General features: G+C 26.0%; 1 protein-coding gene and 1 long non-coding RNA gene across 6 annotated transcripts; both read right to left on the bottom strand.

Annotated features, from left to right (window-relative positions):
• Positions 1-1,742: 1,742 nt before the first annotated feature.
• LOC126901692 (SR-related and CTD-associated factor 4-like) lies at positions 1,743-20,729 on the bottom strand. Of its 4 annotated transcripts, XM_050678359.1 has the most exons (20): positions 20,461-20,728; positions 20,102-20,230; positions 19,880-20,041; positions 16,598-16,751; positions 14,927-15,006; positions 13,840-13,962; positions 13,648-13,778; positions 12,214-12,361; positions 11,662-11,834; positions 9,322-9,557; positions 9,049-9,257; positions 8,806-8,977; positions 8,511-8,741; positions 6,669-6,782; positions 6,485-6,610; positions 5,194-5,253; positions 4,753-5,136; positions 4,540-4,650; positions 4,172-4,462; positions 1,743-3,018 (listed from the first exon to the last, which is right to left on the bottom strand). In XM_050678359.1, the coding sequence occupies exons 1-20, from the start codon at positions 20,488-20,490 to the stop codon at positions 1,832-1,834; spliced, it is 4,251 nt and encodes a 1,416-aa protein (XP_050534316.1). In that variant the 5' UTR covers positions 20,491-20,728; the 3' UTR covers positions 1,743-1,831. The 4 variants fall into 4 exon arrangements, with proteins under 4 accessions (XP_050534316.1, XP_050534315.1, XP_050534314.1 ...); XM_050678358.1 differs by having other exon boundaries at positions 4,178-4,462; positions 4,540-5,136; positions 20,461-20,729; XM_050678357.1 differs by having other exon boundaries at positions 4,540-5,136.
• A 2,091-nt stretch (positions 20,730-22,820) lies between these two features.
• LOC126900904 (uncharacterized) lies at positions 22,821-25,803 on the bottom strand. Of its 2 annotated transcripts, XR_007702934.1 has the most exons (4): positions 24,985-25,803; positions 24,029-24,104; positions 23,812-23,963; positions 22,821-23,238 (listed from the first exon to the last, which is right to left on the bottom strand). It is a non-coding gene; the product is annotated as an uncharacterized LOC126900904 (long non-coding RNA). The 2 variants fall into 2 exon arrangements; XR_007702933.1 differs by lacking the exon at positions 22,821-23,238 and having other exon boundaries at positions 23,587-23,963; positions 24,985-25,798.
• Positions 25,804-26,284: the final 481 nt, after the last annotated feature.

Genomic DNA, 26,284 nt, shown 5'->3' with positions numbered 1-26,284 from the left:
TTTAGATAACGTACTTGATAATAAATTTTATTTTTGATTAAACTCAAAATCACATATTTGTATCTGATAATGTAGATATAAACATTTAATTTGATCTTTGTTATTAGTGTTATAGTTTTATTAGAAAATATAAATTAAATTGCTTAGTGTTCTAAATTACCAAAAATGGACTAGTATAGTTCTCAGGAATGATATTACGTCAAAAATTTTTTACCTAGCTTAATTAAGTCTTTCTAGCTAGAGAAAAAAAATATATAACTTATACGTAATTTAATGATATAGTTATAGTCAGAGCCCTCCCCACAATTTGTAAGGATGAGGGCATCTATTGGCGGGCCTATAAGATAATTGATACTTTCCGCACGAATACAATTACATTCCTATAAGTCGGTTATCATTCCAAACTCAAAATATTTACTTATGGTTTATAAGTAATTTGTACTCGATTTAATTTAATTAATAATACATCAAATAAAAATTTAGTCTGTATTTTTAATACATATAAATCGTTGTATCTAAAGAAACTTAGTCTTATTCTTACAAATTTACATGTGTATATATATATACAGAGTGGAACAGATCTAACTGAAAATTCATATGATTAATAATCTACAAAACATTTTATACTTTTTTTTAAGTTAATTTTTACATTATAGAACTATATTTAAAATATGTTTTATGTTATTATTCGCAGTTATATAAAATAATTTTTTTTAAGATTTGAAGACAGCCATTTTATAGAAGTTTTAAAGAAAAATTTTTATACTAAAAACTCTTATTTTAATTCAATCATTACTACGTTTCTAAAGCATTTTGATGTTTTAATTTTTAAACGATTTTTCTATGGTATCGCATACAATCTAGTATATAACGTAATAAGATAGTGTTTACTTCCGTCCTTGACATAATATGGACTAACATTTGATACCCAACCCAATCATAGAAAAATTCAAAATTTAACAAACATCAAAATGCTATAGAAACGTAGTAACGACTTAATTAAAATAATAGTATTCAGTATAAACATTTTTCTTTAAAACTTCTATAAAATGGCTGTCTTCAAATCTCAAAAAAAAATTATTTTATGTAATTGTGAATAATTACATAAAACATATTTTAAGTATTGTTATAATGTAAAAATTGATTAAAAAAAAAGTTATGTAAATTATAAGTTATATGAGTTGTTAGTTAAAATTGTTCCATTCTGTATATATACATTAGTATAAAATTATTTTTATATTATGTAAATAAATTTTATATATATATATATATATATATATAATACCACGAATAATTTTAATGATAATAAATGTATACAGTAATTTTTGAAATAACTAAGATATTTTAATAATTTGTAAATTAAATTTTTCACAATAATTTATTATTAATATTTTAATTACAAGTTAATTACACGCAACTAAAAATTGTCATAAATAATTTATTAGACCTGTAGTTCAATTCTATTAAATTTATATTCATAAATAAATAAAAATTGACTTATGAATAAAATTATTCATTTTACGGTAAAATATATGATACAAGTAAAATTGGGCTATCATATTTTTATGTATCATGCTACATTTAGAGTAGAAATTAATATGTAAAATATTACGAATTTTAACAAAGAAATATTTAAAAAATAAGATATTATTACTAAAATTCAACAGTAACCTTGTTCAATAATTAGAAAATCATTAATAAGATATGGCTACTAAGTTGAAATAAAGTAATAATAATTATGTTGCACTGTTCAAAGTCCATATACAATTTTAACAATCAAATTATCGTCTAATATTTTAAAAGGATAATTTACAATATATGTTTTCAAATTTTACAAATCATTTGTGTCCAACATATTTGTGTTGAGCACATCACTATTTTGGGAAATTATAGATTCTGCAATAGAAAGTTCGGTAGATTTTGATTCAATAGTTTCATCAATAGAAGGTTGAACATCAGAACCAAAAAAGAAATTACTTTGTGATTCCCTAGCATTTTCTTCTACCTCATTTTCATTAAAATGTGGTACTGTATCAATACTCTCGTGTTGTTGATTTAAAGATTCCAAATCATTACTCGCATAATTTTTCTTGTAAGAATTACTTGATTCAATTTCACATTGTGTATTAATCTCATTTTTAGAAGTATCATTATTTTCTAATTCAAATTGACTACGTTGATAATTTTGGTTTTCAATATTATATTGATCCGCATTTGAATTATTTATTAATTGATTTTTACATGAGCTATCTGATTCTTCATAATTATTCCTAAAATTGTTTAATTGACTTTCTGACTGTTTTAAGTCATTATTTTCTGTGGAATATTGTTCAATATAATCAGGATCGTTATCACACACTTTTTTATTAAATTCACTTGAATCATGATTTTCTTCATTAAAATTTTCTGATCTTATTTCACTTTTGTTAAATACCTGTATTTTTTGATTATCTGGTAACTGTTCTAAATTATTTGAATTTTCTTCTTCATTGTTATCTATGTCCATAGAATTACTTGTTGGTAAATTTTCTTGAATTACATTTTCCTTAACTTCAGTATTATCTGTTGATATTAAACCATCTTCTTTGATGTTATTGTCAATTACTTTATCACTCCATTTGCTTGGTCTTCTATTAGCACGTTCATCATTATTTTCACGATTTTTATATTTTGAATGATTCCCTTCATCTTTTTTATTACTCCAAGGGGGTCCTTGTTTATTATTTGACCAATCATTTTCTTCATTTGATCCCCTTTTCCAAGGTTTTTGCTCATCCCAATCAGGATTTTCATCCCGTCTCCATCGTTTTTGATTTGGTAGTCCTTCCCTATCATCATTTCTTCGACGTCCAGCATTAGCTGCTCTCCAAGATGATGGTCTATTACCTCTCCCTGTCCATCCATCAGAATCTCGACTACCATGACCCCATCTATCTGAATCTCGGGTATTACGGCCACTCCAATTGTCCACTTCACGATTACCTCTTCCTCCAGATAAGTTATTATCCAACCAAACATCTAGAAATAAAAATATTAGTTTCAAGATTTTAAAATAGAGATTGTTTAATAAACCATTCTTAAGCTTAATTATTATTAAGCACAAAAATAAATAATAATTCAATTTTCAATGCTCAAGTATAAATATATTAGAACAAATAAAAATAATTTTTCTATTCATATAATAAAATCATATAAAAATTTGTGTTTGAGCATGATACCATGGAACATGTTTTTTATTTATTTTAAAAATATTAATTTATTGAGCCAACAGATAATTTCTAATGTAGTTCTTTGAAAAAAAAATTCTATGAAGATATCATCACTCTTTTAGTCAAAATATATAAAGTAAAATTAGAGAAAGACAACTTTTAGACTCATTATGTAGTTAAGAAACTATTGGTTTTAATATGGCGATTTTTTTTTGTCAGTAGACAATTATTTTGCCCCTACTGGATTTTTCAATTTTCCTCCACAATACATAAAAAAATCACAAAACATTCATTTAGTTTTAGTCATCAGCGCTAAACTAGTTGAAAAATCTATCTCAATCTCCGTAATAAAGTGAAATGTCCCAAAAAATTACAATTGCTATAAAACAGTCAACTTTATATTTAAAAATGTTAATAAATTCTTAAAATAAATTTAAATTTAATTTCTGATGTCATTCTTTGTTAAAAAATATAATACCCATGTAACAACTACTTTAATTGAGAGTGAAGAACTGAGATTTTTATTGAATGTAAAAGATAAAAAGATTTTGAATTAACTTAGAAAAGCATTAATTTATTGTTTATGAGCGCACCTAAAAATCAATAATTTTTGCTGAAATTTATTCTTTTTACTAGAGCTGAGAATTATATGTATTTATACATTTTGTTCTAGGCATTTTAAAAATTCTCAAGTTTGTGCAACTTTGTCAAAGAATAAAATAGTATCATAGAAATATTTTTCGTTTTAAAGGGAATAGACCCTTATCCTCCCAAAAATGATAACTTTGGTAACAAAACATTACAGTTTTAAAGTAATTTAATAAAAAAAATTGTACTCACTGATGTATTCAGAATAATTTAACACAATTTATAAATATACTTAATTTTCAGGTATACTGATTAAATTTCATTTTTATCTATTAAATAAATGTTATAATACTTTAAAATACACTAGTTATCACCTCTACCTCGCCCACGAGATATGTTTCCAATTAAAGGTGGTCTTATATTGCCTCTTCCCATCATCCCTCCTCTATGAATATTTTGTTGATTTTGCCATACGGGAGGACCATTGTTGTCCCAATTAGGCCCAGCATTATTTTCCCAATTAGTCTCATTATTAGAATCCCACACTGGTCCACCACTATTATTGTTAAAACTACCAGGTCCTCTAAATCCTCTACGATTACCCCGATTCCAAGTTCCCCTGCCTCTCATGTTACCAGCATCCAAAAGAGGTAATCTTGGTCCATCTGAGAGAAAAATAAAAGGTTAACAAATATTTCATTGAATTTTAATAAGTATATAAGCAGTAGTTTTAAAAATTTACCTTGTCCTAACCCTTGAGAGAAACTTTGTGGTGGCATATTGAACATTTGATTAGAAATCGGTCCATTAGGCCCAAAAATTTCAGGTTGAAATCCAGGATTTCCAATGTTATCTTGAATCACATGTTTAAGAATTTGATGTAATGGGTTAGTTTGTTGTATTATCATATCATTTATATTATCAATTGAGACAATATTTTGAGGTGGAATCATACCTAATCCTTCATTTGGATTTTGATTATTGCTTTCTTCTCTATCGCCCCATCGAGATGATTTCCGTTCTTTTTGTTCAGTTCCTCCTTTATTATTACGATTTCTAGGATCTTGTCGATTATCATCAATCCTTCTACCACGATCATTTTTGTTATCTCTCTCATTAAATCTATCTCCTCTTTCTCTATTATCATGGATGTGATTATTGTCTATTTCAAGGTTTCTGTTATTACTGCTTGTTTCTTCTTGGGTTGTACTAGAGTCATATTTCTCATTACTCATACTTGAATTATGTTCATTAAGTCTAAAATCTGACAAATTTGGAAGTGTGGGAGGTGGAGGTAAATTAAACTGCATGATTGTTGATGGATCTAATTGATTGGTTCCTGTATTTAAATTATCAGTTTGATTAGAGTTTAAAGGATTAGAAGTTATAGTATTACCACTAGTTGTAATAGGTGATGGAGTTACTCCCATTATAGACTGAGCAGAAGATATAGCAGCTGCAAAAAACAAAAGTATGTATATATATATATATACAGGGTGATTGAAACCTGGTAAGACACTTATAAACAAATTTATTTGAATATTAACAATAATATATGTAATTAATATTAACATAAAAAAGATGGGGTCACTTTTTGCAATGCGTATAAAATATATTTGAAAAGAGTTTCACTGGAATTTAGTAGATGAGTGGGATATTTGAAAAAAGGTTAAATTTTGTTAGTGTTATAAGCAAGAATTCTAAAATTAACAAGGGAGAGGAGAACAAGAGAATTGATTTTACTAAATAAAATATTAGAGAAAAATGATAAATTAGCTAAGTATCTAAAGTCAGCCAGAGAATGTAAATTTAAGAACAGGAACAGGATAATAGTTATAAGAAGGATAAGAGATATTAAATTTAAGGATAACAATCAATATATTATTTACATTGTAAGGATAATAAATTTGGCTTAAACGAAAGGAGAAGGTCATGAAAAAACATTTTGCGATATAAAGAGTAAGGCAAAGTGAACCCCATATAACTTAACAATTGAGGTCTCATTGCAGTAAAAAATAGTTAGCTGGTGAATCAATTTGTAGGAACAGCTTTATGTCATTAGTGAAGATGAATATTTTTGAATATTAATCAATATGATCAACAACAAAATTTGGCTTTATACTTATATTGAGAAGATCTCTACCGTGGTACTTATTAAAAGGTTTTAGAGTACATTTAATTTGGAAACATTATTGTCTATTTATTATCCTAATATATTGGCTTTAATTCAATTTAGCATCAACTTATCCCATACTAGGGATCAAAATTATACATAAATCATCAGAAAGAAAGTAGATGTCTAAGTCTCCATACAATCTTCTTATATCAACAGAAAATTAAATGAATTTAGATATCATACCGAGTAGAATATTAATTAAATTGGTCATGTTTCATTATTATATATTTTTAATATTTTGTAATTTTTAAATGTAATTTATAATAAATATATTTGTTATTTTTCTCTTTTTTATATTATCATTGTTTAAAATAAATGTATTGTAATCTTAAAGATAATATATCTGTTTATTATACAATAAATAAACACAAGGTGAACCAGGTCTAATTGAGAACACAAAAATAGACCAATTTTCATAAGTAGGATATGTAACTAAGATTTATTGAAAAATTCATTTTAATCCATTAATTACTATGCTAAATGTTTATCTGGATAGAACATTAATATTTACCTTGAGTAGGCAGGTTCATATTAAAAGGAAAGGGCATAACCATATCAGGAGGTGGTACACCTAATGATTTTTGACCATCATTAGATATTCCCATCTGTTGAGGGTTACTTATCATTGTCATGTTAGCTAAAATTTAACACATTATATATTTTATAACAAATAAAATTTATAATTTAAGACTCACGTGGAGGTCCAAATGGATTTGGCATTCTGTTCATCATCATCATTGATGGATGACCCATGCTTAGAGGTGTCATTGAATTGGGCATCATAGGGTTCATCATAGGGTTAATTAATCCTAAAAATATATATATATATATATATATAGATATAGCATATCTCAGATCTAACTGACAACACTATAACTTTTGGTACAAATAAAATTTCAATGTACTTTTAGCTTTAATGCGAAGCTGAGAAGGTATTAGTTTTGCTATGAAGTATTTCTTTTTTTTGTGTCTGTTATCACTTTTTCTCAGCTCTCACCGAACCGATTTCTTTCAACAATACGTCAAAAGATCACAAATTGTATCTAGTCGAAGATATTATCCTGAAAAATTGAAAAAATTTCCCTCGTTCCCCCTAAATGGGGGTAATTTCCAAAAAATTACAAATTGAAAAATAGCAAATTTTTTCAATTTTTTTTACTTAAAACTGCCATAACTTTTTAAAAATTACCAAATCAATATAATTTTTTTTTTATAGATGTATGATTTCTTTACCTATCATTTGGTATATTTTTTTTTATAAATTTGACCCTTTACCTGCCCACAGGGGGGGGGTTTAAAATGATATCTTTTTCAACTTAACTTTTGAAAGTGTTCCGGAAAGTCTGACACTTTTATGTATATCTTAAATTAAAACTAATGTAATATACTTTATTATGGAAAAAAAAATTTCGGACTTTATTCTGTCTTCACGGTGAAAATAGTTACCAAATGCTATTTTGGTGTGAAAATTCTCGAATGTATATTTTACATTTTTAACTTTAAATACAATAATTTTTTGAAAAATGTAAATAATTTTTATAAAAAAAAAGTTTCATACTGTTGCCAGAAAATAATATAATAAGATAGTGTTTACTTCTGTCCTTTACATAACATAGACTAATATTTGATAGCATAGAAAAATCATAAAAAAAATCCAAAATTTAACAAATTTCAATATTCTATAGAAATAATACCAAATAGCATACGGTAGAAATTTTTTTTCCATGATAAAGTATATTACATTAGCTTTAATTTAAGATACAGTAGAACTCCAATTATCCGAATTAATGGGGACCGGGACCCATTCACTGACTAATCAAAACAAACAATGACAGGTGACTGCAATGCGCCGGAACTGGAGTGGGAACTCTTACCACGTGTTGTGCCTACACTGACGTCGTGGACTTTGGACAAATTTTTTTCTGAAAGTGATTCGGATAATCGGCGATTCGGATGGTCGGAGTTCGGATAATTGGAGTTCTACTGTATACATAAAAGTGTCAGACTTTCCGGAACACTTTCAAAAGTTAAGTTGAAAAAGATATCATTTTAAACCCCCCCCCTGTGGGTAGGTAAAGGGTCAAATTTATAAAAAAAAATATACCAAATGATAAGTAAAGAAATCATACATCTATAAAAAAAAAATTATATTGATTTGATAATTTTTAAAAAGTTATGGCAGTTTTAAGTAAAAAAAAATTGAAAAAATTTGCTATTTTCCAATTTGTAATTTTTTTGGAAATTTCCCCCATTTAGAGGGAACGAAGGAAATTTTTTCAATTTTTCAGGATAATATCTTCGACTGGATACAATTTGTGATCTTTTGACGTATTGTTGAAAGAAATCGGTTCGGTGAGAGCTGAGAAAAAGTGATAACAGACACAAAAAAAAGAAATACTTCATAGCAAAACTAATACTTTCTCAGCTTCGTACTGAAGCTAAAAAAAGTTATATAAAATATCTAGGAAATTAAAATTTTTTAGATTCGTTAGACCACCACTCCACACAGAAAATTTTAAGGTTAAAAAAATACTTACTAGGGTTTATTCCAAAAGGGTTAGACATATTCATAGATGGGGGTATATTAAAATTTATTTGATTTGATTGAGTATTTTGTGCCGGTGACATTTGCATTTGTACACCAGGAGAAGATTGTCCACCTTGTTGATCAATAACATTAGATGTGCTAGAAGTCTGTAAGCTACCATCTATTTGTTTATCTTCTTTTTTTTCATACTTCTTTGTAGCTCTTAAATTTTTCAAATGGACTAGAGTGTAAAAGTAAAGTTTTAAAAATTAAGAAACTAAATAAATTAATCCTAGTACAAGTACTTTTTAACCAATCTGGCATAGTTTCTTCATCTAACATGCCTCCAACTTCAAGTTCATCATAATCAATATCTTTGTTGAGTTTTTCCCAAGGTATATATGAAACACCATCTTCAATTTCCCAATAATCTTTCCATTCTTTATCTTTCATGGCTTGCCCAGGAGCCCAAGCAATCTACAACACAAAAAAAAAAGGATATATTTTTAAAAATGATTACATGATTATTTTATGCAAATATTAGTTACAGTCATAGGTCTTCCTTGTAATCTTTCTCCTTGAAATTTATTCATGATACGTGCAGCATCTTGTCTTCTATTCATGCACAGAAATGCACATCCTCTTGGTGAAATTAAATTTAGTGATACAATATCACCAATTGGTTGAAACAATCCATACAAGTCATCTTGATGAACTAGTTTAGAAAGGTGACCAACCCAAAGAGTTGTACTTACAACTACAAACATTATTTATAATAATTAATATTAATAAAGTCAAAACTCAAAATGTTTTTTATTTACCAGCTAAATGATTTCTTTTAAAGGGAGGTAAATGTTTTTTTCTTCTTTCTCTATCTCGTTCACGTTCTTTTTCACGTTCTCGCTGACGATCTCTACTACTTTTCCTAGGTGATCTTTTTCTGGAAGAACTAGTTGAATACCCATCACGCCTTGTGTCCCGCTTGCTATGTGGTGGTGATGCTATATGATCTAGGTCAATTACTTCTGGTTTAGTTTGATTTGAACCTTCATAATTCCTATAAATTAAAATTTAAAAACTCTTTAAAAATAGATTTTACTATAGTTACTATAAATTTTATATACAATATAAATTAAAAAATTGACTCATTATTATTTTTTAATGTACATTATTAAGCAATTATAGAAATATTTGTATTTGGTATTAATACATCTCATGTTTTATAACTAGTGCTATTCACTAGGTTCTTAATAAATTTTGGACTGATATTTTTTTAAAAAGGGAAATATTCAATAGTTACAAATTTCTAATTTATTTTATATATTATTTTTATTGTTTATTCCAAAAAAAAAATTTAAAAGTTATATAATGCCTATTTATTATTATGTGGCATACGATACTATTTTGATTAATTCCTCAATTATTTTACTTTTTTTAGTAAATTTAAACAAAAACAAAAATAAATGTTGAATAATAAAATTAGTTTGATACTCAATTATAATAATAGAAATAGAAATCTTGATATTAATAATAGTATAAAAATATAAAAATTTCAGACAAGAACTAATCCCTGCCCATAATTTATCCCTTTATAAACTTTCACAAAAAAAACCAATAAGGACATTGATAAATTTCAAATTTTTTTCAAGATGCAACCTAGCCAAATTCATTAACATATTACAATCAAAGTTAAATATATACTCTAGTAATTTTATTAAAAACACCTATAATTTCTAACTCTAAATATCAAGAATATTTATACATTAATATCCTAACAAGAGTAACTAAATATTTTAAATATACAGCTTATTAATAAAAAATATTATTATAATAATAATAAAATAAATATACAAAAACGTGAGCTTGACATTGGAAGCCTGTTAAGTGACATCTTACAGAAATATATATGCAAATTATGAAACAACACCAATCTTCAATAATAATAAAATTAATAAATATATCAAAGCATATCATAAATATACAGAAAACCAACCCAAACAGGCAATAAATTCATTTGATTCAAATCATAACATATACAGCCAAAAAAATGTATTTTTCAACTTGATGCTTTACTTATTTATTGTTGTGTAAATTAAACAAATTTTTAACATAAATATATAATTTGTTTTACATTCTTTTATTTCCCACACTTAACATGCTACAGAGGGTTCTTGGCTAGACCAATTATGGACAAGAGAGGTATTATGGAAGGATTGCACCAGAGACCAGACACCACCAATACAAAATCACAACAAAATCTCGTAGGCATTTTAAAGATCAAATCCAAAACATGTTTCTACTCATTAGGCCAGACCATCCCCTTAAACACAAAAGTATGGTAAAATACTAAATAATAATTACAACAACGTTAAAATTGGATATAAAACACATAATAATTTATTGAAAACAGCAAAATTAATAAAACACCAACTTTTACACACACTAATTATGATGGTCTAGGCATAAACAAACTAGAATCTAGCTGTAACAAATTTTACATAGGAAAAAACATTTCAAAACTCAATATAAAGAATACATAGCTGAAATGAAACTAAAGAATATTCATTTCAAATCAAATATTGCAAGACATGTACTAAAAAGTAATCATAATTTTCATTACATCAAAGATAATCTTTTAATTTTAAAAAATAACAACAATAAAAACAATCACACAATCTTAGAAGAATTACACACACATAATGAATTCAAAAAAAATAATTTCAATTACTATCTATAAAAAAACAGTTTTTAAAAACAACAAAACTTATCAATATATCTATCTCTCTAAACACTCTTATCAACCAGAACACGGCTTTAAGTAATTTGCCACTAGTCATCGATTTAGTCAAATTTTATACCTACAATAACATTATTTTAATATTTCAACATTCTTTTTATATATTTTATGTATTATGATTTGTTTGTTTTTTTATAATTTTTAATGTGTTTTTAGTTTTTAATTTTATTTATGTTGATTTATAATTTCAATTTAAGTTATTTGATGATGACCAAAGGGATAACCTATAGTAGTTACAATTTTTATTTTATAATACTCTAGGCTTTAATTTTTATACTATTATTAATATAAAACTTTATAATTATATTAATAAAAAAAATAAATCACACATTAAGTATAAATATAATTATATATATATTCATACATTAATTGTTGAACTGGCTTATGATGAGCATCAGAAGTTAACAATGGTTGTTGCTGTTGTTGAAATATTTGAGTATTGTATTGTTGATTGGTATAAGGGTTAGTAACCATACTAATTGACTGTGGAATAACTGGAGATGGCTTCAATTCACACTCTGAAGCAAATGGTAAACTCTGAAATAATAACAAATATAAGTATATAAATTAAAATTTTCATAAATAATTGCTGTACAAATTTTTTAAACAAAGTTTATAATAAAATGAAATAGACAAAAAAGAATTCACTTTTGATAAATTTATAAACTAAAATCTAATTACTTACCAAACGATGAAAAAACTCTCAGATACAGGATCACTCGTTCAATTAACCTACCTTTCGTTGAATAACCGCACTGAAATATTTAATTTAATTTTTTTTTTTTTTTTTGAAGAACTAAACAAAAGTATAAGCATAGGGACTCGTGTTTGGATTGTGGTCATTTATTCTCAGAAAATAGTAACATAATCAATTAAAATACAACTATAAAAAAATAACATATTTCTGTCGTCTTACCTGTACTGTTTGAGCAAGATGTTTATCAAATTCCGCTTCTTTTCTCATTTCTTTTATCTTATCCAGCTCAGCCTGCTGTTTAGATTGAGTGGACATAAGCCCTTCAACATTGCGCAATGTGCGCAGAACTTCTGGGTTATTCAAAAGGCTGAATTTGAAAAACAAAAAATAATAGAAAATAACTCTAATAAAGCAATTTTTTATTCAAAATTATGAATAATAATTGAAGAATGAACTAAGTGTAACTTTACACTATAAACCTAATCATCAGTAAAAAAAAAATGTTTGTGTTACTATATTTAAATTACTAAAATTTCATAATATTATCAAAAATAACAATTTACCAACTATCCTGAAAATTTTTAATTTGTAGGAAAATAAGTACTTTAGCTACATCTAATATTATTGTCTGTATATATTTTTACATTTTTGTAACATTATAAAAAAAAACTATTATACATTATTACTTTCAAAAATTTGTTTGAAATAATTATTTCTTATATAATTTTATGTTACCTACACAAAAATATGTCTTAGCTTTTATTAAGCAATACTATTTAATACTTTATGTACAGAAACATAAATTTGATAGATGGTTGATAAAAATATCATCATTTAGAAACTAAAATGCAATCCAAACACGAAGTATATGCCTGTTAACATTAATAAATAAGGTATAAATAACATTATATAATTTATATATCAACACAAAGAACATGTAATAAAAAGAATCTTAGAATCATAGTTAAACTTCAGTCCATTTTAATATTTGCATTAAATGTAATGTAGTCTCTAAAACTAGCTAAATTATAACTAGTATATTTTGTTATGAATTATAAAAAATAGAAGTTCTGAAACTATCATTACAACTTAATCTTAATATTAATAAATACATTTTTTTTTTGCTTCATTAATTAATAATTAGATATGTTAATAACTTTATAATTATTTACTAAAATAATTATTGAAAATATTTTGTCTTCAATTTTCTCTAAATTAAAAAAACTTCACATAACACAAATTAAGTCTGTAATTTTTTACATAAAACTTAATCACAAAACATTTTAAAGTAGAAAGAATACAAACCTCTGATGAAAATACATTTTTTGAAATCTAAAAATCTAATTTTTGATAAATACAACCTACATGTTTACAATTATAATCACATTTTACTAATGGCTGTTGATAATAGATGTAACTAAAAATACATTTTAATAAAATTGGACCAATTTTAAGTATGTTATTTACACATTAAATGTATAGCAAGTATATTTTGATAAATATTTGGATTATTTCTTTCATCATTTATAATCTAAGCTTACAGAGTATCAAAATGGTTTCTTTTCAACAAAGGATATTAAAAAAAAAAAAATGTATACATATATAATTAATACAATATGATCTAAATTAAATAAAGTTTGTTACTTTACCAACCTGTCTAATCCTTCTATAGAAGTGTTTTGATGCTGCAATTGTTGTTGTTGAAATTGAGGAGACTGATTTAATGTGTCATCTTCTTCTTCACCATAATCATAATCTAAAAGTTTCTTATCAAATAGTTTTACCTGAGAATGATAATATAGTTTTGAAACTACTACAATATTAACATAATGAAAGTTGATTTACTGTTTCAGATTTTTTAATTTGTGGAGATGATGTTGACTGTCCAGGTTGTTTTTTTAATATAGATTGAATTGCTTGCAAATGCTGAAGAATAGCAGGATCTAGTTGTTTATTATCATCAGAGTTCTAAAATAATTAAATCGGAAGAATTTTTAAATTAAATTCCAACAAGACGCTTTATATTTATAGTTCATCTAGATTTAACAAGAAAGAAGAAAATCTAATTGAAGGGCTGGGTACAATGATGACAATAAATTTTTAATTCTACCTATATGGTATTAATATTAGCAACATATGAAAGATTGAACCTTAAAGAAAATCGTATCATTGGTTTATTTTAATTTTAATTAACAAAATTATAAATACATAATATATTTTGTGATGAATATGTCTTTCTTTCTTTTACCAAGCAGCATTTACCTATTTTATTTTAATTTCAAGGATTAAAAAACAATAATTTAATAGCAGAATGTCAACATAAATGAACTTCTCACTTTCTAAGCATTGCATTATATACATTACTGACTATAGTTTTCATAATACGTATAAATATAAATATAAAAATAAGATTTTAAGTCATAAAACAAAATACAAAGAAACATCAATACAAGACTGATAAAAAGTTCCATCATCAAACTTTGGGCGACAAATAACATTAATAATTGCATGTTACCAGAATAATTAGAGAAATGTTAGAAAAAAATATATATTCTATACAATAAAGGAATTTTTATGTAATTACTACATAAAACATTATTTTGTACCAAATTTATGATTTTCATCAAATACACATTATATACACGTAATAATGAAGTTACTTAAAGTGAACTAAAAATTTCATTTTAAGCTAAAAACAAATTCCCATGAAAATGCACCATCTTGCACCCCTTCACATAAAAAGACAAATTTATTAAAAAAATAATACAATGAAAAGCAATACTAAAATAAATATAAGTATTTTATAACCCAAATAATTCTTGAGCTTTCAATTTTATCATGAAATATATCTCAATAAAACACATATGTATTACACATATGTATTATAATAATTTAAATTGGACTTAAATTAAAAATAAAATTTAATCAATACCTGTAAAGAATCAAAACTTTTCGAAGGATCATCTTTGATGGGTGTAATCTCTTGGCTTTTGAAAATATCAGTTTTTACACCTGTAACAGGATTAGAAAATAAAAATTCATTCATTAAAAAATGAAATTTTAACCATTGAAATAGGATATATAATATTTCAAAATTATAAAATTAAAAAATAAAACACCATTAATATTGTTTATCTTATGGTCTTGCTCTCTATTTAGTAATAAATTAACTTGTAAATTACTATAAGCATCTGATATGACTGACATAAGATATTAAAGCACAAAATAGGATACATTTTTAACTTAACATACATGCATACAATTATTAATAAAAAAAAATTACAGATGTAGTAGAAGAACTTTTGAGAATATATAATTATATAATGATAAATTTAATTTAAGGCTATAATTAACTCAATAGATATATAAAATTAGATTATTTCTAACATTAAGCTTTACTTATAACTTCTAATTTGAATATGTTTTTAGATAAATAACAGTAGTTCAAAACAGATCAAAAAAATTTTTTTTTAATGTTGCATCTCCTACCCATTTATGTTATATTCTATAGATATAAAATAGTATTTGAGTATATAACATATTTCAATATAAAATTGAGTTAACTTGACAATTAAAATGTTTTAAATAAATGCATATCATTAAGTGTAAAATTAATAAACGTAATATTAAAAAGATGATGAATTATTTTTTGTTAAAGTATCTTTATTACAATTGGATATGATCTTTACAATGATTTGAAACTACTTATAATAGGAACTGTAGTTAATATTTGCTATAAGTTATATTCTTATACAGTTCTAAAATCAATACAACTTTTTAAGTTACATCATGTGTAACTTTAAATATATCCTTAACTTTTTTGTGAATATTTTCATTTTTTAAACAACATATATGTTTTAGAAATTTTTAGAGAGTAAAAAATAAATTATTCTGCTATGCTTCAAAAAAGAATTATTTTTAAACTATAGAGAACAACAAAAAGTGGTAAGAAAAAATTTTTTTAAACATTGATATTATGAACGACCCTAATAAATAACCTTCATTATAAATAACAAAAAAATTATCACTAGAACACTAATATTTCCTAATCCAATCCATGAAAATCAATCAATGGGTTTAAAGTATTGCAAAAGTAACCTAGACAGTTAAGTTACAAGATTTTTATAGACCACAGAAAGATTTATTTTTTAAATTTGGGTACCTATTTAGTAAAGCAAGTCTTCACAAACAGAAAGATTACTTATATCTATATAAACTTATAAAGGCCATCATGGTGTCAAATACTGCTGAAAAAATCTTAAGACATTTCCACTACCTCTAACCAGAAGACAGTTATATCTGAGTACATAACAGTGCACCAAACCAAATTATAGCAATGCTAATGTATTCTTATACAAAATAATTTACTCAGTTTTTCTAACCTCATATCTCTATTTCCTCAAAAGATAGGTTTTTGAAATTTAAATATAGATTAGGCTCCAGTAGCTTAGAACACTATAAAAAAAAATTAGTCCTTAATTTTAAAATGAGAAAATTTCAGTTTTTATTTGAAAACTTTTCCTCTTTATCAAATAAAAAATTGTTTAACCAACACTTGAAATAAATTTATCTTATAAAATTTTTCTAAGTTAAAAATACTTACTTAGTTTAGGGCTATTTTCAATTGATGATAATGGATTAATTTGAGTATGATCTTCAAATTCTGGATTAGCAGCCAAATCAAAAATAGGTTGAATTACATCCGTAGTGAATACTGCATTTTTTTGCCATAGATTCAAAACCCGTATTACTTTACTCTAAAAAAAAAATAATAATTTATATATATATATGATGTATAAAGGGTCAGTGTGGTCAAGTCTGTAAAATGGCAGTGTTTGACATGCACTGCTTTGGGTTCGAAACTCAGTCACGAGAGGCTTCATTTGCCGAGCAATAGATTAGTTTGGTAATAAGAGTCGCCATCTCTCTCTCTGGTGACGGGTAAACCACCTGTTTCAGAGTATCAATGGTTAAGAAACCTCCTTTGGGGTAGACCACTATGGCCCTTAATGGGCTTATAAAGTGTTAAAAAAAAAAAGAGATAATTGAACAAATTTAATTGTGAGCATTTTGATATCAATATATAGTTCTCACAAAAAATTATTGCTCACATCATTTTATCTATTAAGGCTTGATATTATATTTATATAATATAACCTTAAAATTACAAATTTAATTTATTTTAGGATTTTTTTTTTTTGTAGCACAACTACAAAATTTATCTACATCAGTGTCTTATACAGTTGATATTACTTATTCAGGTTCTTATGATAAACAAATTACACATCCTATAACAAATGAAGGATATGAAGTGCCTGACACAATGATTAACAATGAATACTTAAATCTTGGAGGTATAGAATATCTTGATTTATCAAAAACTTCTTTGAAACCACCTGTAGCAACTAATGCTAGAAACACTGAACCGGAATTAATAATGACTGAAGACACATTATTATATTGCAATATGAGTACAAAACAATCATAATTTAAATGAAAGTGAGGTTTTAAGAGGAACAAAAGGCAAATAAGACTTAAAATTTTCGACCTATCAACATTTTTTATAAAAAAAGCTCTTAACAAGTCTATTTGAAAGTATAAAAAATGTATATCTATTTTTTTTTTATTGGAGACCATTAATAAAGAAAGTTTTTTAACATAGTTTAAGAAAACAAAAATTGTTATTTTTTTTATGTCAACTTTGAATGCAATTCTTTTTCTCGTAAATGACAATTTTTTGTTTAATCTTGGTAACCATTTACATATATCAGACAGATAAGTAATTAAGGAAGTTTTTTAACTTGTAATATACAGAGTGATCGGTTTATAATAAACCATTCGAATACTCACAAAATAAATACTAAATTGGATAAATAATATTTGATTTCTATTAGTTACATAATTTTTGATTTATCAGCTAAAAATTACTTTATAAAATCATCCCTTAAAGGAATCTCAACTTTTTTTTTAAATGGCAACATACTAGTCAAAAAAATGACTAGTCAATAACAACTTTTGCACCAGTATTTTAGAAGTTATTAACAATTTAAAGTAATGACTGGAAGCGACGATTGGGATCTGCTATTTTTATCACTAGTCATTATATACTCATCATCTCGCTTAGATACAAAAATGAGAATAACATTCATAGTATTTGTCTAAATGTTGTTATCGAACTATCATTTTCTTATTTAGATAATTTTCTATTTTATAAGTTATGTATAAGAATGTATGTTACCATTTTAAAAAAAGAAATTTTCACCCCAATACGTTATAAGGGATGATTCTAAAGATTATTAGCTAATAAATCAAGATTTATAAGTAGTTTTAGTTGTTATAAAGGTGGGCAAGAACTGCCCGTTCACTCAGACCTGTAGGTCCATTGTGCATACCTCCTATCGAATTATATTAATTTGGTATCTTCAGAATAATATGTAACTAAAAGAAATCAAATATTATTTTTCCAATATTGTATTTATTTTGCGAGTAATTGGGTAGTTTATGATACACCACCAATCACTTTATATATATAACCACATTTTTTTCCCTTAAAAAATATGTCAAGAAATAGTTATTAGTAAAAAGTTTACTAGTTAAAGAAGCTAGTTATTTTTATAACTAGGTATTTTTAATATTCTCCTGATGAGACATGAAAGTACTAATAACTGCTATACATTTTTTGTTAAACTTAGTAATATTATTTTGATTTGTACATGTCAATTTTGTTTAAATTTTATGCAAGTATACAAGTGTACTAATAATACAATATTTAAAGATACCTTAGGAGTACATCTAAATATTATAGATTTATACTATTAGGTAATTTTTTTATTTCATGTGTTCAATAAAAATTATTGTATAGGATGTATAAAAAAATAAGTATTGTATAATAGAAAAGTTCATTTATTATTATTTTCATTAATAACTGTTTTTATTTCCTTCTCATATTTTTCTTTTGGAACAAATTTTTTTACTATTAAAGTATGCCTTACCATACCATATAGTCAAAAAATGTAAACTATTTTTGAATTTTACTAATTTTATTAATTAAATGTCTACTATGTTACTGTTAAACTGCTTCTAGAGTGATACTTTTCCTGCACAACACTTATTGTGCCTGCCGTTGCCGGGTACTACTACCAGAATAAGTGGCCTACTTGTAAAGACAACCCGAAGGATCTAATGCACCATAAGTACATGAAGCATGTAGGGTACAGGGTCAGGGGCAGAGCTCGTATTTTTATATTAAATAGAACCTAACATCAAACTAGAGATATTTTGCTTTATTCATTTTGACTATACCATTTTTCTGTTTTCTGTAATTTAAATTTACAACATATACACATCGATTCATTAATTATGTCTCAAACAAAAGAATAAAACATATAATTTTTATTTTCAGAAGTTAACGGTATCCTAAATTCTATTAATTTTTAAAAAATAATTTGATCATATCCTCCCTTACTCATTTAAATTGTATTAACTTAAGGTTATTTTCAATCAAATATCTTAATTATATAGAAATTATCTGACAAACTTTTGAATTAGTATTTAGCAAGTTATTAAAATTTATTATAATGACTAGAGATGAAGTGCAGGTCTCTTTATTTCTATCTATCTTTAGTTAGATCATTTACTTATTTTTAAGCAAGTTAAATATATGTTTCCATTTAAAAAAAATTAAGTAGATATTATTTTAGAAGAAGATTAGAGGGATAGAACCAATTTATTTTGTTAAAAATTATATAATATAGGATACTATTACATTCTATGACATTAATATTATTTACTGAAAAGAAAATATTGTAGTATGTTTTATACTTTTATATTGCTGGAACTATAGTTAATCAATCACCTTGTAAATAGGGAATAGTAAAATATATACCTTATCTTCTTCTGCACAAGCAAATAAATGTGAAAAAGTAATTTTAAGGTTACGAGCAAATCTTGGTGCAAATACATCTTTATCATTTCCAAATTGATGTCTTGACTGACGCACTATTGAATCAATCACATAAAGACCAGGTATCTTGTATTCCGGTTTACACTTAGAAAAAAAATATATATAAATATAAACAAATCTAAATAAATTAACAAAATTACTGACCTTTTGAATGAATTTTTCAACACATTGCACAACATGCTTGTACAATTTAATAGCTTTGATAGCATTTCGTGTAATAGCTGTCATTTTGGCTTTTGATATTGGTGGTTTCATATCCATAATGGAATAGAGCTAAAATTAAGTTTCTTTTATTGCATAATATTTAAATAAAACTAATGACTGTAAAAGTAAAAGTTTGTGAATATTTCTGATACATTATTACAAGATAGTGGTTACTAAACGTTATATAAAAGAACTTCAGATATTTGATTTGTACCCTATTTAAACTGAGACTGTGATCATGAGAGTAATTTAATTTACTCATTTGTTTCTAAAAATTTATTAAGTTATGTCTTAATTACCTCAATTGTAAAAGCTTTAACTGCGTCCATTATGAAAGAAAATTTTACCAATTAAAATGAAAGAACTTCCGACAAACTTAGAAAAACGTGATCTCCTGTCGTTCGATCGTCATTGAACAACTCAATTATAAAATGTAATTATGACCGAGATGATTATAAAAACCGCGTTAAACAGCACTAAATGTAAAAACAACAATGTTTATCTACACGGGTGTGTAATGACCAATACGATCACAATTAATCAGTTCCATAAGACGAACGATATACTGCAATATGTTATCTGGTAATAGTTGGTATGAAGCCATAGAAATAGAGGGCGACAATAGCGTCTAACAACATATCCTTTAAACTATCAAGTTGGTATAATTGTTTTCTCGATAAAATATAACCACATCATAGATAATATCTTATCACTTCTGTAGAATAGTAAAACATAACTAAAATCGTGAATGTATACAAGACAGGTTACTTAACTTTCTTCACTGTAAAATAGTGATGGGAAATTTGATTCGATCAGATGAATCAACTCTTTTGAATCAGATCATTTAAATGAATCGGTTCTTTGAATCGATTCAGTGATTCAAACAATAATTATTCATATTGAACTTAATTAAGAGAAAAATGTTTTATCATGATAATGTTTAGACACTAAAAGATCAAATAGTTATACAACGATTTTTATGATCATTATTTTTTTTGATAGTAAATAGTAACAGTTGCTTGTTGGTAATTTGGGGGGGGGGCAGATATAACATTTTTTTATTATGCATTGTTTTTTAAATTCCGTTAAAAATATTCCTAGTCAGAAAAGTGGTCTGATGTTTTCTCGTTTATCCATTTTTTGGTTCGGACTAATAGTATTTCGAAAATTAGAATTGTTTGCTATAACAATGATAACGTAGATCATTGTGTATTTAGGTGTGCTTTTATTGTGAGATAAGCTAAATTTCAGTGTTACCCATTAACTGATTCTTCTACCACACAAAATCACTTCAATCGAATCATCTGGGGAATCAATTCATTCGTAAATTACTCATCCCTGCTTAGTACATACTAAAATAACAGTGTTACCTATGAACCGATTCTTTTTACCACGCTGAATCAATTCAATCAAATCTAATTGTCGAATCGATTCACTGAATTGATTCATTCGTGAATTACTCATCCCTAACTACTACACTTGTGTATGTTACACAAGTGTAGTAACATTCTGTATGTTACNTTCCTAGTGTAAAATATAGATTTCATTGGCATAATTAAGGTTACTTATTAACAACTAATTAAAAAAGAACATACAATTTCTTATATTTTATTCAAACTTCACCATAATAATTTTATATTTATTAGTATTTAATAGAAAATATGAATTAATCAAGGAAGTTATATTTTCTTATTCTTCGCGTTACCTTTTATGAAATAGAAAATACTACTAAGTAATGTTATTATACAGTTTTTATACTAAAGGTGGATTCATCTATACCAACTCATTCAACTTCTTATAAAATAAAAATAATATCAGCATTTTTTTTTTTCTTTTTTAGTTTTAGGGTGTTAACTAAATTTGTTTTATTGATTACATACATATTTAATTAGCTTATAAAATAGATAATTTTCAAATTTGTAAAATGTCTAACCCAAATTTTGAACAAGTATTTCGAAAGTTATTATTATTTTAAAATATATACAAATAATAGACTGTTGGTGAGATATGGATTATGACTATATTTAAATTATTAACATTTTTATATTATGACATATTTGTTATTCCTATTTTTACATAAAACACGAACTAAGTAAGACAAGAGGAGAATTAAAGAAAAAAATGTCAGAATTAGATGATAAACAGCAACAACTAGTTGAAACTTAATATAAAAAATAAAATTCCTTATTAGATGATAGTGTTGAAGATGAAAATGTTTTTTATATTCTGCAAAAGTTTAAATTCTATTTTTGAAAAAATAACAAATCTTTTATTCTTTTTGTTTTTTACATAAGTAATTTAACATTATTCTTAAAAGTAAAAAAAAAAATAGTGAAAACTTTTAAATATTCAATTTAATTTTTAAATAATTATTTTTTTAATATTGCTGGAATTTAGTACGATATCGATGTAAAAAATATATCGTTGACGAACCCTAATAAATATTATAAAAGTAAAATCAAAATTTTGGCACTGTTTAAATGACCAAATTATTTAGTATATTTTACTAGCGGACTATAAAAACTCTTTTATTTTTATGTTTACAATTGAAATTTTTTTTATTTAATTTTACAACAACTAATAACAATGCATGAACTTAAATTATTTGAAATTTATTATTTTAAGACTATTAAATAGAATTAAAAGGTTCAATTTATAAATGTAAATGAAACAAAACAAGTATAATAGTAAAAAACTTATAAGCTCATAGTGATTTCAAATAAACAACTTGCTAAATTTGTACTATTTACAACTGATAATTAAATTAAATTACAATAAATTATTTCTACAAATTAAGTAGTTAGAATCTAATTAAATTTTAAAATTGCAATACATTTCTTAAACTTATCAATATCCTAGTATCACCAAATATTCCAAATGACTCCTAAAGAACTCCCCGAAGGTAAAATAAGAATTCCTCAAGGCGTCCATGCACTGTTCTTCCAGTTTTCGAATGGACACCACACGGTAACCTGATAAGGAGTCCCTAGTTATTCCATCACTTTACGATCCGTTGTGGTTTGATTACACGCTCTCGTGGGTTGAGTTTCCCAAACTGAAGTTATTTTCAAAGTCATCTACACAAGAACGTTCAATTTTCATTGCTATTAGTATTAATAGAATCAAAATATGTGTCAATACATATGTACATATATAGAGTGTTCAGTAAGTAAGGAAACAGGTTTCTATTGTTCTCATTGTTTGTAACGACTGGCCTGATCTCTTACTTACTGAACATTCTGTGTAATTTTATTAACAAGCAAATACTGGATCAAATATAATTTGTATTAGGACGTAAGAGAAAATATTCAGGTAAAATGTTAAAAATGCATTATGAAAGTGAATCACATTAAAACAAAAAAATATATTTCATAGAATGTAATTTATAACAAACAATTTAACATTCATCTCTAAAAAGCAAAAGTTCATATAAAATCAAAATATTAAAATAATTCAACAACGCAAAAATTACTATATTAAGTTTTAACATAAATTGATAATATAACAATTATAGTTCTTAGCTTCCAAAGGAAAAAAGAAAAAACTATTTAATTTTAATTATTAAAACAATTGATTAAGATACTTAAAGTATAATAATTATTATCGTAAGGTTACTATATTAGGTTTACATTAAAAAAAAAATTAATTACAATTGTTAAACAACTGATTTATAATACATCTGTGAAGATTATACATCAATTGTATTTTTTAAGTCCCTCTGTCGAGTGATCGAAATAACTGGTAATTAAAACATTAAATATTTCGGAGAAGACTGAACATTTGAAGAACAATTGAGTGAGAGCTGAAAAAGTTTAATGTGTACTGTTAAATAAATTTTCAAAAAACAGATTTGTTTAAATATGTTACCTTCAACTTAGGTAGGTTATGAGAGCCTCGGCATTCATTGCTTTTTTATTGTTGAACAGATCAGGACTAAGAGAATCTAAGTGCAAAGTAATATTAAAAATAAATTTATTAAATTAGACAAAACATTATTTTATTTATTTATTCAAAGGTAAGAAAATTAATGAATATATAACCAACAAAAAACAAAAATTTGTACTTCAAGTTAAAGAATTATTAATCATAAAATATCATAAACAGAGTGTGATGTTTTACCTTCTGTAAAACGTATCAGATGTCGTTATAATTTAATTGCACGAGTAGCCTACGCTGGTTAAACAAGTAACAATATATGCGTTACTTCATGAAACTTAAACTGTACATGATGCGCTAGTGCCCTTAAACGTGTCATGGCATCCGCAGAGACCGACAACACTTAACAGGGCACTTCCCTCGCACGAGTGCCCTAGACGTGTGTAGACCACCACAGTGCGCGAAAAAAGCATACTAGAAGATTGAAATAAAGGTTACGGCACACCGCCGGGCGACACCATTATTTGGTTACATCAATAAAACGCCGCAAGGACAATAAACTAAACAATAGCAACAACATAAATACAACCGATACTACTTTTACTACTTATCAATATCATGTGATTGCATCATGTCACCTATATTTGTCTGAGCGGACCCATCAGGCTCAAACAATGACAAGAAAAACCCACGACGCCCTGCTTACCAAAATGTTCGCCACCGGTCCTACTAAAGCGGCAAGCCCGTATGACTAATAGTAACAATAACAAAGGATTTCAATGATAGATTTCTAACCATAAAAAAAAGGAGGATTAAGATCACCATTCATATAATTAGTATGTTTTTAAATATACAATTTTCAAATGTATAAATTCGTATTTAAATTTAATCGGACGTCCGCAAAATACAAATGTAATGACATTGAACAATATAATAATGTTACATACTATGAAACGATATACTCCAACCAAGTCAATCCAAAGATTCAACGATTACATGGAGGTACAGCTTCCAGCTTGATTAACGAAGTAATCACGGACTAAGTTAGGCGTTCTTGTAAAGATGTTATATGAGATAACTGTTTTAAGCAATTGACAGTTGAAAGATTCGAAATGGCGCCGGACCGGAGAACAACACCAAAAAAATGAACCACCGTTCTATCATTGGCCACGAGTCAGTAAAAATTCCACGGAACGACTCATCGATCGTACACAAAATGTGCGTATTAAAAAACACGCCAGCTCATTGGTCAGGAGTCATCCGACTCAACGGTATAACAACACTATAAACACGTGCACGTACGTATTTACTTAGGTGCCGGTAGTACCGGACACAACGACTATGACTTTAGTAGGCCAAGTGAAGAGAGGGGGTGGGGGTAGTTGATTACAATAAATAACAAAAAAACATGGAAAATACAAAATTATTTTACAAATAGACGAGTAATCGGAACGGTAGTACTTGTCTATTTGTGTCAGTAAACACAGGTTACAAACTGAAAGACTTAGATATTAATAATACAGCAAAAACTCAATTTGAACTTATTATTGTTATGACTCATTTAGTACGTCGTAAATTTTTATTGCTAATTTCCTGTCATAACTTGGTCTATAAAATTGGTTTATACGACAGTAAAAAAAAAAATATAGTTAAAAAAAACTAAAAAACACGCTTTTAAAGCACATCGAACTAAAAAGTTAAAAATAATTTTTAAAATTAACTTTAAACAATAATGAACGAAAAATACTAGTATTATTGTGAAAAAAACGTCAGGCGCTCAATGTACAAAAAATATGGCATAAAGCACCCACGCTTTTTTTCACAATAATACTAGTATTTTTCGTTGATTATTGTTTTAAGTTAATTTTAAAAATTATTTTTAACTTTTTAGTTCGATGTGCTTTAAAAGCGTGTTTTTTAGATTTTTAAACTATATTTATTTTTCACTTTTTAGTTTCATGTTATGATAGTAGTTAATATCAATATCATGGTTGTAACGGGTAACGGGAAATAAGGGTTCGATTCCGGAGAGGGAGTCTAAGAAACGGCTACCACATCCAAGGAAAGCAGCAGGCGCGNCGGCTACCACATCCAAGGAGAGCAGCAGGCGCGCAACGTGGGAGGTAGTGACGAAAAATGACGATACGAGAATCATCTTCCGTAATCGGAATGAATACACTACATATCTCTTAATGAGAATAAAGTGTATTAATATATAAGTTTTAATAGTAATTAGAATATATATAT

Source organism: Daktulosphaira vitifoliae, unplaced genomic scaffold (genome assembly GCF_025091365.1).
Source record: "Daktulosphaira vitifoliae isolate Bord-2020 unplaced genomic scaffold, ASM2509136v1 Scaffold_3, whole genome shotgun sequence".
Taxonomy (NCBI): Eukaryota; Metazoa; Arthropoda; class Insecta; order Hemiptera; family Phylloxeridae; genus Daktulosphaira; species Daktulosphaira vitifoliae.
The sequence above is the reverse complement of the archived record's forward strand: the minus strand, read 5'-3'. Positions and strand labels throughout refer to the sequence as shown.